The sequence below is a fragment of the Symphalangus syndactylus genome, chromosome 19 (genome assembly GCF_028878055.3).
Source record: "Symphalangus syndactylus isolate Jambi chromosome 19, NHGRI_mSymSyn1-v2.1_pri, whole genome shotgun sequence".
Taxonomy (NCBI): Eukaryota; Metazoa; Chordata; class Mammalia; order Primates; family Hylobatidae; genus Symphalangus; species Symphalangus syndactylus.
In genome coordinates this window covers 81,693,641-81,714,024 of record NC_072434.2, presented here as the reverse complement: position 1 = coordinate 81,714,024, position 20,384 = coordinate 81,693,641, and the positions used below count along the sequence as shown (strand labels likewise).

The following is a 20,384-nucleotide window of genomic DNA, read 5'->3' as shown; positions in this document are numbered from 1 at the left end:
TGCTCTGTTTTATTTGTTTGCTTTACATATTATGGTATTTGCTGATATTCTGAAGTCTTTAATTTTAATTTAGCCAAATATATCTTTATTTTGCTTTGCAGTTTGTGCTTCTGGGGACTTTAAAAAAATCAGCTTTATTGAGGCATAATTTACATGCAATGAAATTTACCACTTATAAGTATACAACTTGATGAGTTTTAACACTTTTCTACAATCATCTAATCATCACCACAATCACAAAATAGGACATTTCCATCTATTTTATGGAATAAAAACATTTGCATGTCTCTGCAGTAAATTCCCACCTACTTCCTCCAGCCCTTGCCAACCGCTCATCTGCTTTTAGTCACTGTAGCTTTGCCTTTCTACCATTTCATATAAATGGAATCATTTGGTATATAGTCTTTAGTGCCCTGCGTCTGTCACTTTTCTTAAAGATTTTGAGTTGCATCCATGTTGTTGCACAGATTAATAGTTCATTCTTTTTGTTACCACATAGTATTCCTTTATCAATTGATGGAACTTTTGGTCATTTCCAGTTTTAGGCTATTGTGAGTAAAACTGCTCCAAATATATGAGTACAAGACTCTGGGTAGAAAAAGGGATAAATAACTCTTGGGTAAATAACCACGAGTAGGCCACTATGTTGTATTATAAACTCATGTTTAATTTTATAAGGAATTGCCAAACTGTTTTCCAAAGTGACCACCATTTGCAGTGAAATATAATTTTAAGTTCTGTATTACCTGTAAAAAAAATGTGCATCTAAAATAGTTTTATGCCAAAGTATTAGAAAGTTATGCTGACAAAAAATCTTAGCATTTCTTTCTGTACCAAATTTATCAATAATTATTTATATATTTTAATGATTTTTCTGTAAAGTATCTGAATTTTTAAATTATGTATAAGCATGCTAACAAAAATGTATCGTTTATATAAAGTATGATACGGTTTGGCTGTGTCCCCACCCAAATCTCATCTTAAATTGTAGTTCCCATAATTCCCACATGTCATGAGAGGGACCCAGTGGGAGGTAATTGAATCATGGGGGTGGTTACCCCCATGCTGCTGTTCTTGTGATACTGAGTGAGGTCTCATGAGATCCAATGACTTTTTAAGGTCCTTTTCCCTTTTTGCGCAGCACTTCTCCTTGCTGCCATCACGTGAAGAAGGACGTGTTTGCATCCCCTTCTGCTATGATTGTAAGTTTCCTGACTAATAATATTGATGTATCCCTACCTCAGGTGATCCATCCGCCTCGGCCTCCCAAAGTGCTGGGATTACAGGCGTGAGCCATCGCGCCTGGCCAGATTGGAAACTATTATTCTAAGTGAAGTAACTCAGGAATGGAAAACCAAACATCGTATGTTCTTACTGATATATGAGAGCTAAGCTATGAGGATGCAAAAGCATAAGAATAATATGACTTTGGGGACTTGGGAAGAGTGGAAGGAGGGCGAGGGATATAAGACAACAAATATGGTGCAGTGTATACTGCTTGGGTGATGGGTGCCCCAAAATCTCACAAATCACCACTAAAGAAGTTACTCATGTAACCAAATACCACCTGTACCCCAATAACTTACGGAAAAAAAGAAATTGATACAAAGTAGTAAATTAAATATTACTACAAATGTACTATACCAAGACCATTATCAATCTATATAGGATTAAGCATTATTATAGTAACAAATACAAATATTTACTCCAGCAACCTTGAAAACATTAAATTCCTTGAAACAGGAAGACAATGGCTGTGTATTCTTTGGAGAGTACAGTAGGATATAAAAAGTCAAATGAACTGATGAACTGTCAAAATGTATACATCAATATTATTAGTCTAAATAAGGAAAACCGGTCAAAAGTCAATGCATATTTATTGAGGCTCTACTTCCTTCAAAACTGTATTATGTACCTGAGATACAAGATAACTGAGAGGCTGTCTCTGCCTGCAGCTGCTTTCATAATTTGAGAAAGGCCAAAGTAAATGTAAAGGGACACATGGGTTAGCAGCAAGTTGCACAGTCAAAGGAGGAATTAATTTTGCTTGAAAGAGAGGAGCGTGGGAGGGAGGAAGAAAAAGACAAAGAGCGATCAAGTGAGTGAGAAAGAGAGGAAGAGAAAGAAATAGAAAGCAACCAGGTAGACAGGCAAGCAAGTATGCAAGAAAGAAAACAGAATTACTTTGTCATAAAGGAGGGGGATGCATTGTAAATGCAGGAAGACCTTACAAAGGAAGAAACATTTGACAGATATCTAAACGATGAAAAGACTTCCTTCAGGTGAAGAACGCGCAAGGGTCTTCCAGAAAGAGCGAGAACAGAGTATATTCAAAGGCATGTCATCTTTTATTAAAATTCAACTGGATGTTTATACCTCTAGGGATGTTTATGCACATCTAAATGTGTAAATTGGCAAGTGGCAACAGGTGAAATAATGCAATCCACTGTTAGAAAGCTTTCAGAAGCTCCCTTCATCTTTCAAATAAAGTTGTGCTGGTTACACGGCATTTGAAACCTGACTTTACCCCTCAGCAGAACACTTGGGAGTTCCCAGCCACCAGCAAATGCTTCTTTTCTATGCCTTTGTTCTCATTCTCCTTATGAAATGCTTCCTTCTATATCACACTCTATTGAGCTATATTTGTATTTTACCCATTTATTCTCTCATCCTTTCAAACATCAAAAACATTCATTAACTTAAGTACCATCTGTCAAGGAGTCCCACTCAAATACCATCCCTATACTTTCATAAAACTTCACCAATAGCTCCAGACATAAGTATTCTCTTTCCCAGCTTTAGGAGGGCAAATGCATCTAACCTACTGGCAGCAAACTCTGCCTCTATCATATCTCTGACAGTTGCTCCCATTTTATTTGTCTAGCTTTCCCTTTAGCAATATAATACTTTCCATATATTAGAGCTAGGCTAGACACACCATGGCCACGGACCAAATCACAGCCCAAGAGTTAAGAATGGCTTATACGTTTTTCAACAGTCGAAAAAGAAATTGCAAGGAAAAAGAAAAAAATATTTTATGGCACATGAAAATAGGAAATTGAATTTTCAGTGCCCTTAAGTACAGGTTTTTTTGGAACACAGCCATGTTCATCTGTTTACATATGGTCCACGGCCACTTTCACACTGCAATGTCCAAGCTGAATAGAAAACATCTGACCCACAAAACTAAAATATTTCCCATCTGGCTCTTTCAGAAAAAAAAAAAAAAAAAAATGTGCCAACTTCTGTGTTAGAGCTTCATTTGCTGCAGTGTGTTCACTCCAGTGATGGCTAAATCATACTCTAAGATTCAGAAAGTAAGTATACATAACTCCAAGTGCAGTTTTCAGTTTTTCACAAGCATCCACTTAATTCAGCTCTGACCATCTAAATGAACAGCTTCTCCTTCCCCTACTCTTAGTTCTGTTCTCTGTTATTACAATGGATACACCATCATCAAAACCACAGTCCCCACCAGTGCTGTTCCTGTTTGCAATAATCCCTCAGCATTGTATTTGTGAGAACTAAGGCTTCCAGAACAGAATGGGTCATCACCAGCTTACTGCCTACCAATGCCTGCACCATCTAGCGGGGAGTCTGAACTGACGGGATGGAGCAGAGCAGAACAAAGGAACAAAAGCTGGCTATGCACTTTGTAAGCACAGCCCCCTTTGGCTGAGGCTGACAGGTTAGGTGGATTAAAATACCTGCCAATCTTTTTGCAGTGTTTGAGATGAAAACTGTGTGCAAGAGGTGAACTCCAGGTAGGTATTTTCCAACTAGTTTCATCTGCCTTATAATCAGTGGAGATCTCTTAGACTTCAGTGTTTTCCTAAGTTTTCATGTTGCTTCATTTTCTACATCTTATGAGAAACATAATGGGAAATTAGGAGCTCATCTATGACTACAATGAGAATTCTTTAAAGTCTTTTTAAAATTTCCAGAATGAGTCTTTAGTTCATATCATAAGGCATTAGGCATCATAAGGCAAGACACTGATGTTGTATTCCTCACTGGAATTTAATTTAGTATAAAATTAGTTGTGTAATTCAAGTATTCCATAAAATGCCTTCTATTTTGGGAATTTCAATTGTCATCTTTGCCCTTTGTGTCACCACTCTTCCTTAACTGGATAGCAGCATAAATGCATGTTAAAAATACTAAAAAGAGGCCGGGCGTGGTGTCTCAAGCCTGAAATCCCAGCACTTTGGGAGGCCGAGGCAGGCGGATCACCTAAGGTCAGGAGCTCGAGACCAGCCTGGCCAACACGGTGAAACCCCATTTCTACTAAAAATACAAAAATTAGCCAGGTGTAGTGGTGCGTGCCTGTAATCCCAGCTACTCAGGAGGCTAAGGCAGGAGAATCACTCGAACCCAGGAGGTGGAGGTTGCAGTGAGCCGAGATCGTGCCACTGCACTCCAGCCTGGGAGACAGAGTGAGATTCCACCTAAAAAAAAAAAAAAAAAAAAAAAAAAAACTAAGAAGAATTATTTCCACGTAACTTATGAATCACAATTTAACAAGCAATTCCATTCAGGTCTGATTCAATAATCTGCCAAAAAACCGTTAAATATTTTCTTTCAATTCTTCTGTTCTATCGGAACTCTGTTCAAGTATCTAATCACTTATTCTACATAGACAAGATAGTCACAAAATATTAGGATAGTTCCTTTCTGCCACACTTACCATCTACTTTATTTTTCTCTAAAAATATTGGGAAATAAATATTATGTAACTGAAACATAAGAATATTGAAAAATAAATGTAGTTATTGATAATTTATGTTCTTTCGCCAACAGTGGTCTTTTGCCTCTCATTTGCACAAACAAAATTCTGTGAAAGTCAAAATGAATAAAGTAGAAAGAAGAAACAGCAATAATGTTAATATTTATTTCCTTATAATTGTTTTATTATTTCAATTAATTTTTAGAGAGATCATCAAGAAACAAGTATCTTCTGTTTAAGATGTTTCATAAACTTTATATATGAAGTGAAGCTTTCTTACATCATCTAGCATTTATCTTATACCGACATTTTTATTATTCAAAAATTCTCACTTGAATAAGAAGATCAGTTCATCTGGAATATCATAACTATTATGCATCATTAATATCTTAATGCATTATTTATGCTGGTGAATAATGAGAAGTCACTGAATATAAAGTATTGCTCTATCATGTTCCATTATGAGAAGAAATATTTTAATTAAAGTGATGCCATAGAAATTGGAAGAAACAGAAAGAGTTCTTGATATTGTTGCATCTACAAGGCCCAGCTTCCTTTTTGGAAACCTGATAAAAATCAACAATGCTGTTTTATACATACTGTGAATGTGCATCAGTCTCAGAAATACAGAATAATTGAAATATTAGATGAAACAAATCTTAAAGATCCTCTTACTACCTCTATCCAGAGTCCATGATGATGAATACCAGAAAACTATGCTTGGAGCAGTGAGATAATTAAATAAGAATGGCTTTTACTATTTTTTAATGAATGTCCCTTTTGTAGGGGCAGCACTGCACGACTATTGATTCAGTTGTCACATCTGCATAAAACGATGGTCCCCATCTGTATAAAACTGTGCTCCTATGAAATCCTGGTGTTGCATGAGATTCAACCTTGTGTAATGATGCTAAAATCTTTCCCGGTTTTGCGAAATTTTTTGCTCAATTAAAAATTTCTATAATAATCATTCTCAAACACTTAAAAACTATCACTGCTTAATAATCCAGTAGAATTTGAGATTTAATTAATCGATTTAATGATTTATTGGTTGAGACAGATCTCACTCTGTTGCCTAGGCTGGAGTACAGTGGTGCAATCAGCAGAATTTAATTTAGTATAAAATTAGATATGTAATTATTTTTTAAGTACTTATTGTCATGAGTTTTAGATCATCTGAACAAGGTGAGACTCAGCAGTATAGAGAGTCTTATAAAATGATTTTGTGTTAACCATTGCTTATTATTATAAACTGCAGCCTGTCATGAACATGAAAAGCCAAATAAATTAGTCCCCAGTGAAACTGTCAAGCCAAATACTATAGCAATCCTTCAGAAAAGTGTAAAGGCAGTTTTATTTAGCCCATTCTTCTTATGATCATTGTTTAAACATCCTCAGTCCTTGAAGAGGAAACTCAAACTAGTTTGATCCATTTCAGTGGATTAAAGTTATTCTGCTCTATGAAAAAAACATATAGCATTTATTTAAAACCTGCTCATATATTAAATATGCCTGAGTGTAACCACTGAACACCAATTATGAATTGTTTCTTGATCTAATTCAACTTAAAACCCTAGAATAACCCAAATATTATCAAAGGAACATTAGCTTAACTGGCAGTTATTCCACTTAATCAAATATTTTACTGATTATAAAGTGATTATAAATGAAAAGGAGAAACAAAGAGCAATTCCCTAATAAGTTCTGACAGTGGCTGTTATTACAGAGCTGCTATGTCCAGGAGTATGATTTTCCACTATAATTGCTGGTAAGTAGCAAAGCGAGCCTGCTCAGACCATGTTCAGTGCTTAAGTCTGTACTATCCACACGAGAATCAAATTCATACAGACTGTGGGTGTTTCCTTTTAAAAAGGTCTGCCCCAGAGTAAAACCGGGTTGCAAAAATTTAACACCAGCTCTCAGGAATACAAATTGTATTCGCTTATCTCCTACTCAGAAATTGTTTTATTCTATCCTACTCTCTCCCAGAGTTAATCGGATTTTTAAAAGCTTTAATTAAAACAATGTAAATAAGGTAACATATTTTCTATTTCCTGGGACTGAGCACATATTCTTTTCTATGTGATAGATGAATATATTCCTATAACCCTCTTATCCAATTTGAGCTTTAAAAAAATTCCCAGGCAGGTACGGCGGCTGACAGCTGTAATCTCAGCACTTTGGGAGGCTGAGGCAGGAAGATCGCTTGAGCCCAGGTCTTCAAGACCAGCCTGGGCAACACAGTGAAACCCTATCTCTACAAAAAAAAAAAAAAAAAAAAAATATATATATATATATATATATATACAAAAATACAAAAATTAGCTGGGCATAGTAGTGTGTGCCTGTAGTCCTAGATACCTGGAAGGCTAAGGTGGGAAGACTGCTTGAGCCCAGAAGGCAGATGCTACAGTGAGCCGAGATCATGCAACTTCACTCTAGCCTGGGCTAAAGAGCCAGATCCTGACTCAAACAAACAAAACAACAACAACAAAAAAATCCACAAAGAAAAACAGAAACAGCACTTCAAATCTATGATCCTCAAAAATTTACTGATGTAACACACATATAGGAAATTAATTTGTTAGCAAGTGTAATACATGATAAAAACATAATAAATACATTAGTAATATCAAAAATAGCAAATAAACATAGTGTTAAGGTTTAATGACTTTATATTGGTTAACGGTTGGCCTAAGGCTATCATTTTTTGTTTATTTATTTAGTTACTTATTTTGAGACAGGGTCTCACTCTGTCACCCAGGCTGCAATGCAGTGGCACGATCTCGGCTCACTGCAGCCTCCAACTGTCAGGCTCAAGCAATCCTCCTGCTTCAGCCTCCTGAGTAGCTGGGACCACAGGCACATGCCACCAGACCCAGCTAATTTTTAAATTTTTGTAGAGACAGGGTCAGGTCTTTAGAGACCAAACCTCACCTAATTTTTTAGTTTTATAGAGACACGGCATCTCGCTACGTTGCCAGGTTATGTGGCCATTGATTTTATAACCTGCTACATTATGGATTTCTCTCATCAATCCACTCCTGTAGTAGCTTTTCCACTGATTAATTTTTGGGAATTTTAGGTATATAATCAAATCATCTACATTTAGAAATAGTTTTACCTCTTCATGTCTGATCTTCAGTGTCTAACCACATCGGCTCATACCTCCAACACAGGCATGTATTGCAGAGGGCATACTGGACATCCTTGACTTACCCCTGACTTTAACTGCTAGTGTACTACATTAAAGAAAGTGCTGATTTTGAACTGAAGTGTGTGTGTGCACACGCGCTTAAAAAATAATGTTAAGGAGGTATTTTATTATTTTTTAAACATAAATAGAATTTAAATTTTGTTCAGTGCCTTTTCCCTATGAGTAAGTTCAAAGGATTTTTCTCCTTTCCTAATATGAAGAATTATATTAATTGATTTATAGTATTGAGCTATTCTTGGATTCCTGGAATAACCTTCACTGGTCATGATAAAGATTTTAATGCAACATTGGTTTATTTAAGATATTTTATCTCAGAAAATTTCTGTATCAATAAAACTGAAATCGATCTCTAAATTACCTTTGCAAAAAATTTTTTCTTAATTTTGAAATTTAAATTACATTTACTTGACAAAATAAATTTGAAAGTTTTCCTTCTTTTATTATGCTTTGGAATAATTTAAGGAACATAGTTAAGTAGGGAGTATCCGAACTTGGTGCGTGTCTTGTCAGGGAATACTTCTACCACACTATTTATTTTATGATAATTGGTCTGTTTGAACTTAATGTGGTAAATTTTTATTTTCTTGAAATTATTCATTTCGTGAAGATTTTAAAATTCACTTGTATGTAGTTAGACAAATGGTCCCTTATGACTTAATTTCCTTTTTGGATCATTATCCCCTTCCAACTCATATGTAACTTCTAGTAATTGAATATTTGTACTCCCTTTATCCTTGATTAGATTAATTCATGGTTTGTTTATGTTGATGATTTTTTTCAAAGGGCCAATTTTCAGAATTAACTCAGCAATTTCTTTCTTATCTTTATTAATACCATGTTGTTGCTTTATTTTGCTTTGTTGTTCTTCTCTCAGTTTTTATCTGGTTGTTTAATTCATTGATTTTAAATTTTCATTTTTAATAATATATGCATTTAGGCCAGGCATGGTGGCTCACACTTGTAATCCCAGCACTTTGGGAGGCTGAGGCAGGCAGACCACCTGAGGTCAGGTGTTCTAGACCAGCCTGGCCAACATGGCAAAACCCCGTCTCTACGAAAAATATAAAAACTAGCCAGGCATGGTCGTGGGAGTTTGTAATCTCAGCAACTCGGGAGGCTGAGAAAGGAGAATTGCTTGAATGTGGGAGGTGGAGGTTTCAGTTAGCCGAGTTCACGCCACCACGCTCCAGCCTGGGCAACAGAGAGAGACTCTGTCTCAAAAAAATACAATAAAATATTAATATATGCATTTAATGCTATAGATTTTATTCTGATAACTTCTTTAGCTATATTCCAGGCATTCTAAAACATCACATGTTCATTATCATGATGTTCAAGAAACTCTTCAATTTTATTTTGCCTTTGACCCAAAATTTAATTAATAGTGTACATTTTAATTTTCAGATAGAAAGGTCTTTGGTGTGGTTTTTATTTTTTAGGGGGCTGATTTTGGTTTTGCTTTTTAAAAAATTAACCTCTAGTTTCTTTATAGTTATATTTGTATTATTCCTATTCTTTGGAACTTACCGAGGCTTTCTTTGTGGCCTAAAATATTGTCAATATTCTTTAATATGGTATGTGAACTTTAAAGAAAGGTATATTCTATTTTTGAGGTTCAGATTTTGACATATCTCTATAAGGGCAACCTTATTGATTGTACTAAGCATTTTACTTATTTTTTTCAAGTTGAAGTGTGTTACGTCTCTTATTATTGGTATGTTTATATGTTGCGCTTTGCAACTTCTGAGGTTTCTACTTTGTAAAAGTTGCATCTGTTATTAGGGTCATGAAACTACTTTGTCTTCATTGAGAAGTGTACCATTTAGCATGATTAAAAAAATCCTTCTTTGTCCAAGATTTTTAGTCTAAATTATGCCTTGTCAAATAATGAGATAAAGACATCTGCTTTCTTTTTATTTGCACTTCTTGGTATATCCTTGTCTATCCTTTTATTTTTCCCTTTCTGAATGCCTTTGTTTTTATTTTTTTTTATTTTTCTTTTTTATTGTACTTTAAGTTTTAGGGTACGTGTGCACAATGTGCAGGTTTGTTACATATGTATACATGTGCCATGTTGGTGTGCTGCACCCATTAACTCGTCATTTAGCATTAGGTGTATCTCCTAATGCTATCCCTCCCCTCTCCCCCAACCCCACAACAGTCCCCGGAGTGTGATGTTCCCCTTCCTGTGTCCATGTGTTCTCACTGTTCAATTCCCACCTATGAGTGAGAACACGCGGTATTTGGTTTTTTGTCCTTGCGATAGTTTACTGAGAATGATGATTTCCAGTTTAATCCATGTCCCTACAAAGGACATGAACTCGTCATTTTTTTATGGCTGCATAGTATTCCATGGTGTATATGTGCCACATTTTCTTAATCCAGTCTATCGTTGCTGGACATTTGGGTTGGTTCCAAGTCTTTGCTATTGTGAATAGTGCCGCAATAAACACACGTGTGCATGTGTCTTTATAGCAGCATGATTTATAGTCCTTTGGGTATATACCCAGTAATGGGATGGCTGGGTCAAATGGTATTTCTACTTCGAGATCCCTGAGGAATCGCCACACTGACTTCCACAATGGTTGAACTAGTTTACAGTCCCACCAACAGTGTAAAAGTGTTCCTATTTCTCCACATCCTCTCCAGCACCTGTTGTTTCCTGACTTTTTAATGATGGCCATTCTAACTGGAGTGAGATGGTATCTCATTGTGGTTTTGATTTGCATTTCTCTGATGGCCGGTGATGATGAGCATTTTTGCATATGTTTTTTGGCTGCATAAATGTCTTCTTTTGAGAAGTGTCTGTTCATGTACTTCACCCACTTTTTGATGGGGTTGTTTGTTTTTTTCTTGTAAATTTGTTTGAGTTCATTGTAGATTCTGGATATTAGCCCTTTGTCAGATGAGTAGGTTGTGAAAATTTTCTCCCATTTTGTAGGTTGCCTGTTCACTCTGATGGTAGTTTCTTTTACTGTGCAGAATAAAATACTGGCAAACCCAATCCAGCAGCACATCAAAAAGCTTATCCACCATGATCAAGTGGGCTTCATCCCTGGGATGCAAGGCTGGTTCAACATACGCAAATCAATAAATGTAATCCAGCATATAAACAGAACCAAAGACAAAAACCACATGATTATCTCAATAGATGCAGAAAAGGCCTTTGACAAAATTCAACAACCCTTCATGCCAAAAACTCTCAATAAATTAGGTATTGATGGGACGTATCTCAAAATAATAAGAGCTATCTATGACAAACCCACAGCCAATATCATACTGAATGGAAGCATTCCCTTTGAAAACTGGCACAAGACAGGGATGCCCTCTCTCACCACTCCTATTCAACATAGTGTTGGAAGTTCTGGCCATGGCAATTAGGCAGGAGAAGGAAATAAAGGGTATTCAATTAGGAAAAGAGGAAGTCAAATTGTCCCTGTTTGCAGATGACATGATTGTATATCTAGAAAATCCCATTGTCTCAGCCCAAAATCTCCTTAAGCTGATAAGCAACTTCAGCAGTCTCAGGATACAAAATCAATGTACAAAAATCACAAGCATTCTTATACACCAATCACAGACAAACAGAGAGCCAAATCATGAGTGAACTACCATTCACAATTGCTTCAAAGAGAATAAAATATATAGGAATCCAACTTACAAGGGACGTGAAGGACCTCTTCAAGGAGAAGTACAAACCACTGCTCAATGAAATAAAAGAGGATACAAACAAATGGAAGAACATTCCACACTCATGGGTTGGAAGAATCAATATCGTGAAAATGGCCATACTGTGCAAGGTAATTTATAGATTCAATGCCATCCCCATCAAGCTACCAATGACTTTCTTCACAGAATTGGAAAAAACTACTTTAAAGTTCATATGGAACCAAAAAAGAGCCCACATCACCAAGTCAATCCTAAGCCAAAAGAACAAAGCCGGAGGCATCACGCTACCTGACTTCAAACTATACTACAAGGCTACAGTAACCAAAACAGCATGGTACTGGTACCAAAGCAGAGATATAGATCAATGGAACAGAACAGAGCCCTCAGAAATAATGCCGCATATCTACAACTATCTGATCTTTGACAAACCTGACAAAAACAAGCAACGGGGGAAGGATTCCCTATTTAATAAATGGTGCTGGGAAAACTGGCTAGCCATATGTAGAAAGCTGAAACTGGATCCCTTTCTTACACCTTATACAAAAATTAATTCAAGATGGATTAAAGACTTACATGTTAGACCTAAAACCATAAAAACCCTAGAAGAAAACCTAGGCATTACTATTCAGGACATAGGCATGGGCAAGGACTTCATGTCTAAAACACCAAAAGCAATGGCAACAAAAGCCAAAATTGACAAATGGGATCTAATTAAACTAAAGAGCTTCTGAATGCCTTTGTTTTTATATACATAGTGCTAGATTTGGCTTTGTAGTCATTCTTATAATTTTAAGTTCTTCTTTTAGTAGGTAAGTCAAACTCACTTATAATTGTTTACATAATCAATACACTTTGGCCTCAATTCTCTTAGATTGTTAAAATGCATATTTTAATTAAAAATACTATAAATATATAATTTCGTTTTTACTTAAAATGAAATTACTTAAAATGAAATTTTTACTTAAAAGGAAATTTTTCCTTTTATTTTAAACATTTTATGTGTATGGTGTATGTGTGTGTGTGTGCGTGTGTGTGCGCATCACCCATGGATTTTATATATATATATATATACACAGACATGCATCACTTAATGATGGGGACACATTCTAGAAATGTGTCATCAGGTGATCTTATCATTATGTGTACATCATGGCGTGTATGTAATACAAACCTAAATGGTACAGCCTCCTATACACCTAGGTGTATTTTACTTAATTTTGCTTACAATTTCATTTTACTTGAAATGAAATTACTTAAAATGAAATTTTTACTTAAAATGAAATTTTTCCTTTTATTTAAAACATTTTATGTGTATGGTGTGTGCGTGCGTGCGTGTATGTGTGTGTGTGCATCACCCATAGATGATATATATATATACAGACATGCATCACTTAATGATGGGGACACATTCTAGAAATGTGTCATCAGGTGATCTTATCATTATGTGTACATCATGGCGTGTATGTCATACAAACCTAAATGGTACAGCCTCCTATACACCTAGGTGTATATGGTATAGCCTATTACTCATAGGCTACAAACCTGTACAGCACATGACTATACTGAATACTGGAGGCAACTGTGTAACACAGTAGTATCTGTTTATATAAACATATCTCAAAATACAAAAAGTACAGTAAAAATGTGATGTAAAAGGTAAAAAACGGTACACCTATATAGGACACCTTACAATAAATGGAGCTTGCAGGACTGGAAGTTACTCTGGTGAGTCAGTGAGTGAGTGGTGGGTGAATGTGAGGGCCTAGGACATTACCCTACTGCAAACTTTATAAATGCTGTAAACTTAGGCTGCACTAAATTTATTTTTAAAATTTTCTTTGTTCAATGATAAATTAACCTTAGCTTATTGTAACTTTTTACTTTCCAAACTTTAATTTTGTTAACTTTTTGGTTTTTTGTAATAACACTTAGCTTAAAATACAAACACAGCTGTACGAAAATATTTTCTTTATATCTTTGTTCTGGACACCTCTTTCCTATTTTTTAATTTTTTTTTTTACTCTTTAAACTTCTTTGTTAAAAACTAAGACTCAAATTCACATTATCGTGGGCCTACACAGATGTGAAGCTGTGGGTTTATGTGCTCTGGTGTCCCTTCTCATGCAGTCTCCAGGTCTAAAATTAGTTTTTCTTTAATTTGGAATTCTGGCCTGTTATTCAGCTCCCTTTTCCAAATCTCTGTTCTCTACTCATCTTATTTCTGAGTTAAGAATGTATGTTGCTCTTTCATAGTGTCTCTTATTTTTTAAATTTCTTTTAGTTCATTTTTAAATAGTTATAAGTTTATTTAACTAGTTGACCTTTATTACCTGTAGATATTATTCTGCTTCTTATTCTCTTTTTATACATAAAACAATATATACACATATAAATTATATATTAAGTATAATTATAATTATATAAATTAGATTACTCCATTAATATATATAAATTATACATAATTATATTATAAAATTATAATGTCTACAGGCAACACAAGCACATCGAATGTCCAGACAAAAATTGAAATGCTTTTTCTTATACTCTTACGGAGAAGAGAGAGTGTAGCCTTTTTTTAGCTTTACAGCTCTAGAGCTCCTTGTTCTGTGGTTCTCCCCACTACTTGAAACATGGCCTCTTATGAAATCTATGGGTTCTGCTTCCCCTCTCTTTTTTTTTTTTTTTTTTTTTTGGTTTGATCCTTCTCTATCCTTTGCCTCTATCACCCCTGCAATTTCTCCTCAGAGGAGGACTTTGACCTGTAAGGGAGCTTTACATGGTTAGTTATAAAAGTCCCTAGGGCCAAGGTTACTCCAGAAATGTCTCACCTCACTATGCCATGGTTCCTTTGCTCCCTCTTAGTTCTCTTTCTTTTTCTTTTCTTTTCGACAGAATCTTGCTCTGTCACCCACTCTGGAGTGGAGTGGTGCGATCTTGGCTCACTGCAATCTTCGCTTCCTGGGTTCAAGGGATTCTTGTGCCTCAGCCTCCCAAGTAGCTGGGATTACAGGTGTGCATTACCACACCCAGCTAATTTTTGTATTTTTAACAGAGACACGGTTTCACTATGTTGGCCAGACTGGTCTTGAACTCCTGACCTCAAGTGATCCGCCTGCCTTGGATCCCAAAGTGCTGGGACTACAGGCGTGAGCCACCATGCCTGGAGTGGTTGCTGTTTTCACATTGGCCAACCATGCTTTCCAGCAAGGATTTGTCACTGACTTTCAGAGACAATAGAAATCATGTCGCCTCTCTTGCACTTCCTCTTATACATTTACTGACACCATACGTAGGAATAACTTGCAACTTAGTTTGTCTTAGATACTGTATTGTCTGTAGCTGTGAGTTTTACCCTCTTCATAGCTCTTCCTGGTTTTATGTGGAAATTCAAAGAGATGAAAAACTATGCCTTCTTGATAATTCTTCATTTCTCCCTTAATTTTTAATAATAACAAGGTGGGTCTGTCTCAAAGTGAATAGTTCCTAAAAGCAAAACCTCAACTTCTAATTTCTGAAATACAGAGACACAGATGAAAATTCATTCATATACAGAACATACAGTAAATATCCACAATTAGGAATCAGGAATAATTAATCAAAACATATCAACAGATTTAAGTGTTTATATTTCTGCAAGGAAATCTATGCTGATGTTATGAACCATTCTCTTTTAGGCAAAGATCAGCCTAAAAGAATAAATATCCTGGGAGCGGTTGTCTCAAAAAGTTAGTTCTGCCTTTGATTTTAAAATTCTGTAGCTTAAGATATTGCTGGGCTCATTTCAAAGAGTATATCTATAATTTACAGTATCTGACTACTTACTACCAACAATCTTTCTGTCCTTTCCCCTTTATGATCAATGCAAGAGATACCACTTTGAGGAAAAAAAGCCATATCCCATTTTCTACCAATGAAAGTCAAATCCAGATATATCTATATGAACTGCATCTATACCCAGGTTTACGTATTTTAAACATGAACTGGGATTTAGAGTTTTGACTTTTTGTTAATATAGAAAATTGAAAGTCTATCTTACAAAAAATATAATGAGCCTAAGACTATTGGTTCCTTTTCAAACTTAATAATCTATTAAATCTTCCTAGCCCTTATCAGTTTTCAAATTATACCATTTATTTACTTGTTTGCTTTTCTACTAGAATATAAACTTCATGGAGCAAGGACTTTCTGTGTTCTTGCTAACAATCTTATCCCTAGTTCTTTGTACCCAGGAGAGACTCAGTTAAAAATCAGCAAAATGGAGATGGAAAACATTGTTATACCCCTTTCATTTATATAGTATGTGTTCCACAGAAAAAGTAGAGAGCTCATAAATAACTTCAATGCCACTAGTAAAACTTGCATTTTGAATAGCCTTGAAAGACTTCATCCCACCTTGGAATTGGAAGTGGACTCCAAGAAACAAAGTCTGTTGCCAAATCCTTCTGCTGCCAAGCATAGCTTCTGTTGTTCTTTGTGGATGGTTGCGGTGCACTGCAGAACCACTTCATCATCCTGCAAAGGGGCAGAAAGAGAGGGAAAAATAAGTGAGACGTGACATGACTGCACAATCCAAATCAGATCTTGAAGAACATTATTTTAGTGCATTTTAAAAATCTGTGCCGAATGTAAAAACTACTGTCAAAAAAACAACCAAGAGAAACCCCTACGGAATCAATCCCTCACGTACTTTTTATTTGCAAAAAGGCAACTGGGTAGGGGAAAAGGGGAGCTATGGCCATTCAAGGCAATCAGTAGTTTTCTGACTGTACTGACTGATCCCCAGAGGCAACCTGAACAAATAAAAGTAAAATACAGGCTTTTCATATTATTATCATTATTTTAGTCATCAAAATTAACAAGAAACTGTCTGACACATTTCTAGGACACCAAGTATCATCAAGAACGAACAGATTCTAATAGCAGGCACACATGTCATTTCAAAACTCACACAAGAAAACGGGTCAATAACAGAACTTTCTCAGTTCAAAGTGATGGTAAAAGTCATCTTAGTTCAACCAAGCATTAGTTGCTTGATCATATCTGAAAGGATCCTGGGTTGCTTAAAAACGTATGGAGAGACAATTTATTTCAGTCCTCTGAAAGCCAAAACAGGTTTCCAATCAATTAATTAAGCAAAGTTACTGAAGAAACTGCACATGGGGAAAGATGAAAATTAGAATGACTCAATACAGGCAGCGGGAGTGCTGCAGGAATCATGGACTTTAGAACAAGCAAGATTCGGATTCCCATCCCAGCTCACCATGTACTAGGTTATATGATCTGAGGCAAAGTACTGAATTTCTAAAATGATGAAGTAAATCCGATAAAGCACCTTACATAATGACTAGCATACAAAAGGCACCAAATGCACAGTAAGTAAATGGAAAACACAGGTTCTATATAGCAAGCGCCTAAAAAGTCTGACCATTTACGTGTTTTGACATCTCAACCTCAAAGAAACAAAAGAAAACATAACAGAGTAGTAAAAGAGCAATATAATCATCAATGCTTCCAATTAGAGAGAAAAGGGACACACGAGTATATTCTAGAAACCCTTCACCAAGGTGGTATGGCAGGGCAGAGGTGATGGGAATAAAGACTCAAAAGCAGACAGCAAGTTTTTTTTTTTTTTAGCTAACCTAAAGAATATGCTATATGGCCGGGCACGGTGGCTCACACCTATAATCCCAGCACTTTGGGAGGCCGAGGCAGGTGGATCACCTGAGGTTGGGAGTTTGAGACCAGCCTGACCAACATGGAGAAACCCCGTCTCTACTAAAAATACAAAAATTAGCCGGGCGTAGTGGCATATGCCTGTAATCCCAGCTACTCAGGAGGCTGAGGCAGGAGGATTGCTTGAACCTGGGAGGCGGAGGTTGCAGTGAGCTGAGATCGTGCCATTGTATTCCAGCCTGGGCAACAAGAGCGAAACTCTGTCTCACAAAAAAAAAAAAAAGAATATGCTATATAAATTGGAAAGGTGCCACTCTAATTTGTATTTAAAATCCTGGTAATGCTTTCTATTTGCCTTTATGTCCTTTTTTTTTTTTTTTTTTTTTTTTTTTTTTTTTTTGAGACAGAGTCTTCCTCTGTCACCAGGCTGGAGTGCAGTGGCATGATCTTGGCTCACCGTAACCTCCGCCTCCTGGGTTCAAGCCATTCTCCTGGCTTTCCTGAGTAACTGGGATTACAGGCACCCACCACCACACCCAGCTAATTTTTGTATTTTTAATAGAGATGGGGTTTCACCATGTTGGTCAGGATGGTCTCAATCTCCTGACCTCGTGATTCGCCCACCTCAGCCTCCCAAAGTGCTGGGATTACAGGCGTGAGCCACCGCACCCGGTGGTATTTGCCTTTATTTCCTATATGGTAGCACCAACATTTAATAGCATAGCTTATAGCACCAGCCACAGGCAAAGCCCAATATTTTTAACAACTACCTCCTAACTGACCCTCCAGGTGCTCACTGATTTCTAGTGAACATTCATTTGTTTTCTTTAAAAAATAATTTGCTAAAAAAATAGCATTATTCTCATAGGATGGGTACATCTGTATTTAAATCTTGTGCAGTATGGTTATAATAAAAACAATCATGAAGTACTTTGGAGCTTATATAATCTGCAAGATCAAAGCTATATTGTGGTGTAATAAAAGAAGGACCAAAAATCGTGCTGGTGTGCTCAACGCCTTATCAAATCCCCAGAGGTTCTTACTATTTTGTCTCACCTACCCTATGGAACTAACTGTGACATGCAAACTACACTCTTGGGTAAGCAACTACACTCTTACTCTTTTGGATGCCGGAGGCTATCTAAATACAATTTAATACATTATTAACAACTAACTAAAGACAGTTTGGGAAAGAGAATAAGAGAAGACAGCAAGACGAGGTAAAAACAAAACCACAGACATATGGGACAAGTGGGAGTAACAGAGCTTACTCAGTAAGCCCCGGAAGAAGAGAAGGCACACCATCTTTACCAAAAGTACAGTGAATGCCCATCCTGGCATTAACTTATTTAATCCTCACTCTACCCCTGTGGTATAAAGATGACCCACACATATCTAGATGAGGAAAATGAGGCATAAAGTAACTTGTTACTCAGAGGGCTCATCAGACATATTTCCAGAAATTGATCACTAAACCTAATTCATCTGAATTAGATTCAGATAATTCAGTCTGCAATCTCATCCCACACTGCTTCTAGAGATTCAATTGATTTTACCATGTATGTTACCTATAAAAGTGGTTCTCAATCTGTAAGGTGCATCCTATCGCCCATGGATCCTGCTAAGATGCAGATTCCGATCGGGAAACTCTTGAGTGGGGCTGATTGTGCATTTCTAACAAGCTCTCAAATGTGAGCCACACTTGAGAGCTTGTTAGATGAGGATCTAGGACCCAGAAAGGAACTCAGAAAATATATAAATCCTAAAAAAGATATGAGTTTCTTTTCTTCTCTTCTCTTTTCTTTTTTCTTTTCTTTTCTTGAGGCAGAGTCTCAGTCTGTTACCCAGGCTGGAGTGCAGTTGCACGATCCCAGCTCACTGCCACCTCCGCCTCCTGGGTTCAAGTGATTCTCCTGCTTCAGCTTCCCAAGTAGCTGGGACTATAGGCAAGTGCTACCACGCCCTGCTCATTTTTTGTATTTTCAGTAAAGACAGGGTCTCACTATGTTGCCCAGGCTGGTCTCGAACTCCTGAGCTCAGGCAATCCACCCACCTTGGCCTCCCAAAGTGCCAGGATTACAGGCATGAGCCACTGCGCCCAGCCAGGTATGAGTATCTTTTTGATATATGATATAGGAAACCTATAGAAGTTTGAAGACAATTTTAAACAGTCAAATATTAAAATAAGCCTGTGTACTTTGGACAAATCAGAAATTAGAGCTCGTGTGGAAATGCCCATTAGTATGTGAGACGTACCAATCATCTAAGGGAAAGGAATGGATTGAAATACTATATTAAGCTATCCTATCCAATATATGAGACCAACTCACTTATGCAAAGTTTCGCTTCAATCCAGTCCCTTAACATTGTATGATGGAGTGCATGGTAATTAAGCAACATTAAGTTCAGGAGAGCTCTGCTATACCACCAAGGAGAGAGGCTATAGCTACAGCTTTCAATCACGGTTCAGTTCAGGAGAGCTCTGCTACACCACCAAGGAGAGAGGCTATAGCTGCAGCTTTCAATCATGGTTCAACTTTGAATGATACATCCTAACCTGACATACTCATCAAAGCTTTTGCCAGTTTACTCAGGAGTTGCTTTTATTTTACTTTCCAGTAAGCAAAATGTTCCTTTTGGACAGAAAGTAAAATATACCGAACACTTAATGAACCAAACACCAATTCACAAGCCACCTGCCAGTTGCCTTTAATTAACCCCATCATTCATCTCAAAGCACACTTCCTCTCCAGAATCACTGTAGTCTGACAGCATGCAGAGTAGGCATTTGAGAGGTTTTGATAAATAGCTTAGTGTTTTCTACTTATTATTATCCATATGTAATACATCTGGTAGGTAACATATATATATGAAATGTACATGAGGATGGTGTGTACATGCACACGTGCTCACACATACATGTACACACACACACACACACACACAATATAGTTTCTATTTCAAGAATAAAGATCAGCACTGCCAAATACTGATGGGATCCAGAGGGTTAACCTACCTGACAGGACAATAAAGATATTAATCAAAGTATGTCTTCCTGGGTCATAAGGCCTCTTCTGAATTAGTCTTTGCTATTCAGCC

General features: G+C 36.6%; 1 protein-coding gene across 1 annotated transcript in view; it reads right to left on the bottom strand.

Moving 5' to 3' along the window:
* The window catches only part of RYR2 (ryanodine receptor 2), a 784,036-nt gene that overhangs the window by 546,858 nt on the left and 216,794 nt on the right, over window positions 1–20,384 (bottom strand). The window contains exon 2 of the mRNA XM_055233438.2: window positions 16,005–16,124. Coding sequence (XP_055089413.1) covers window positions 16,005–16,124 — 120 coding nt within the window. The remainder of the gene's footprint in view (window positions 1–16,004; window positions 16,125–20,384) is intronic.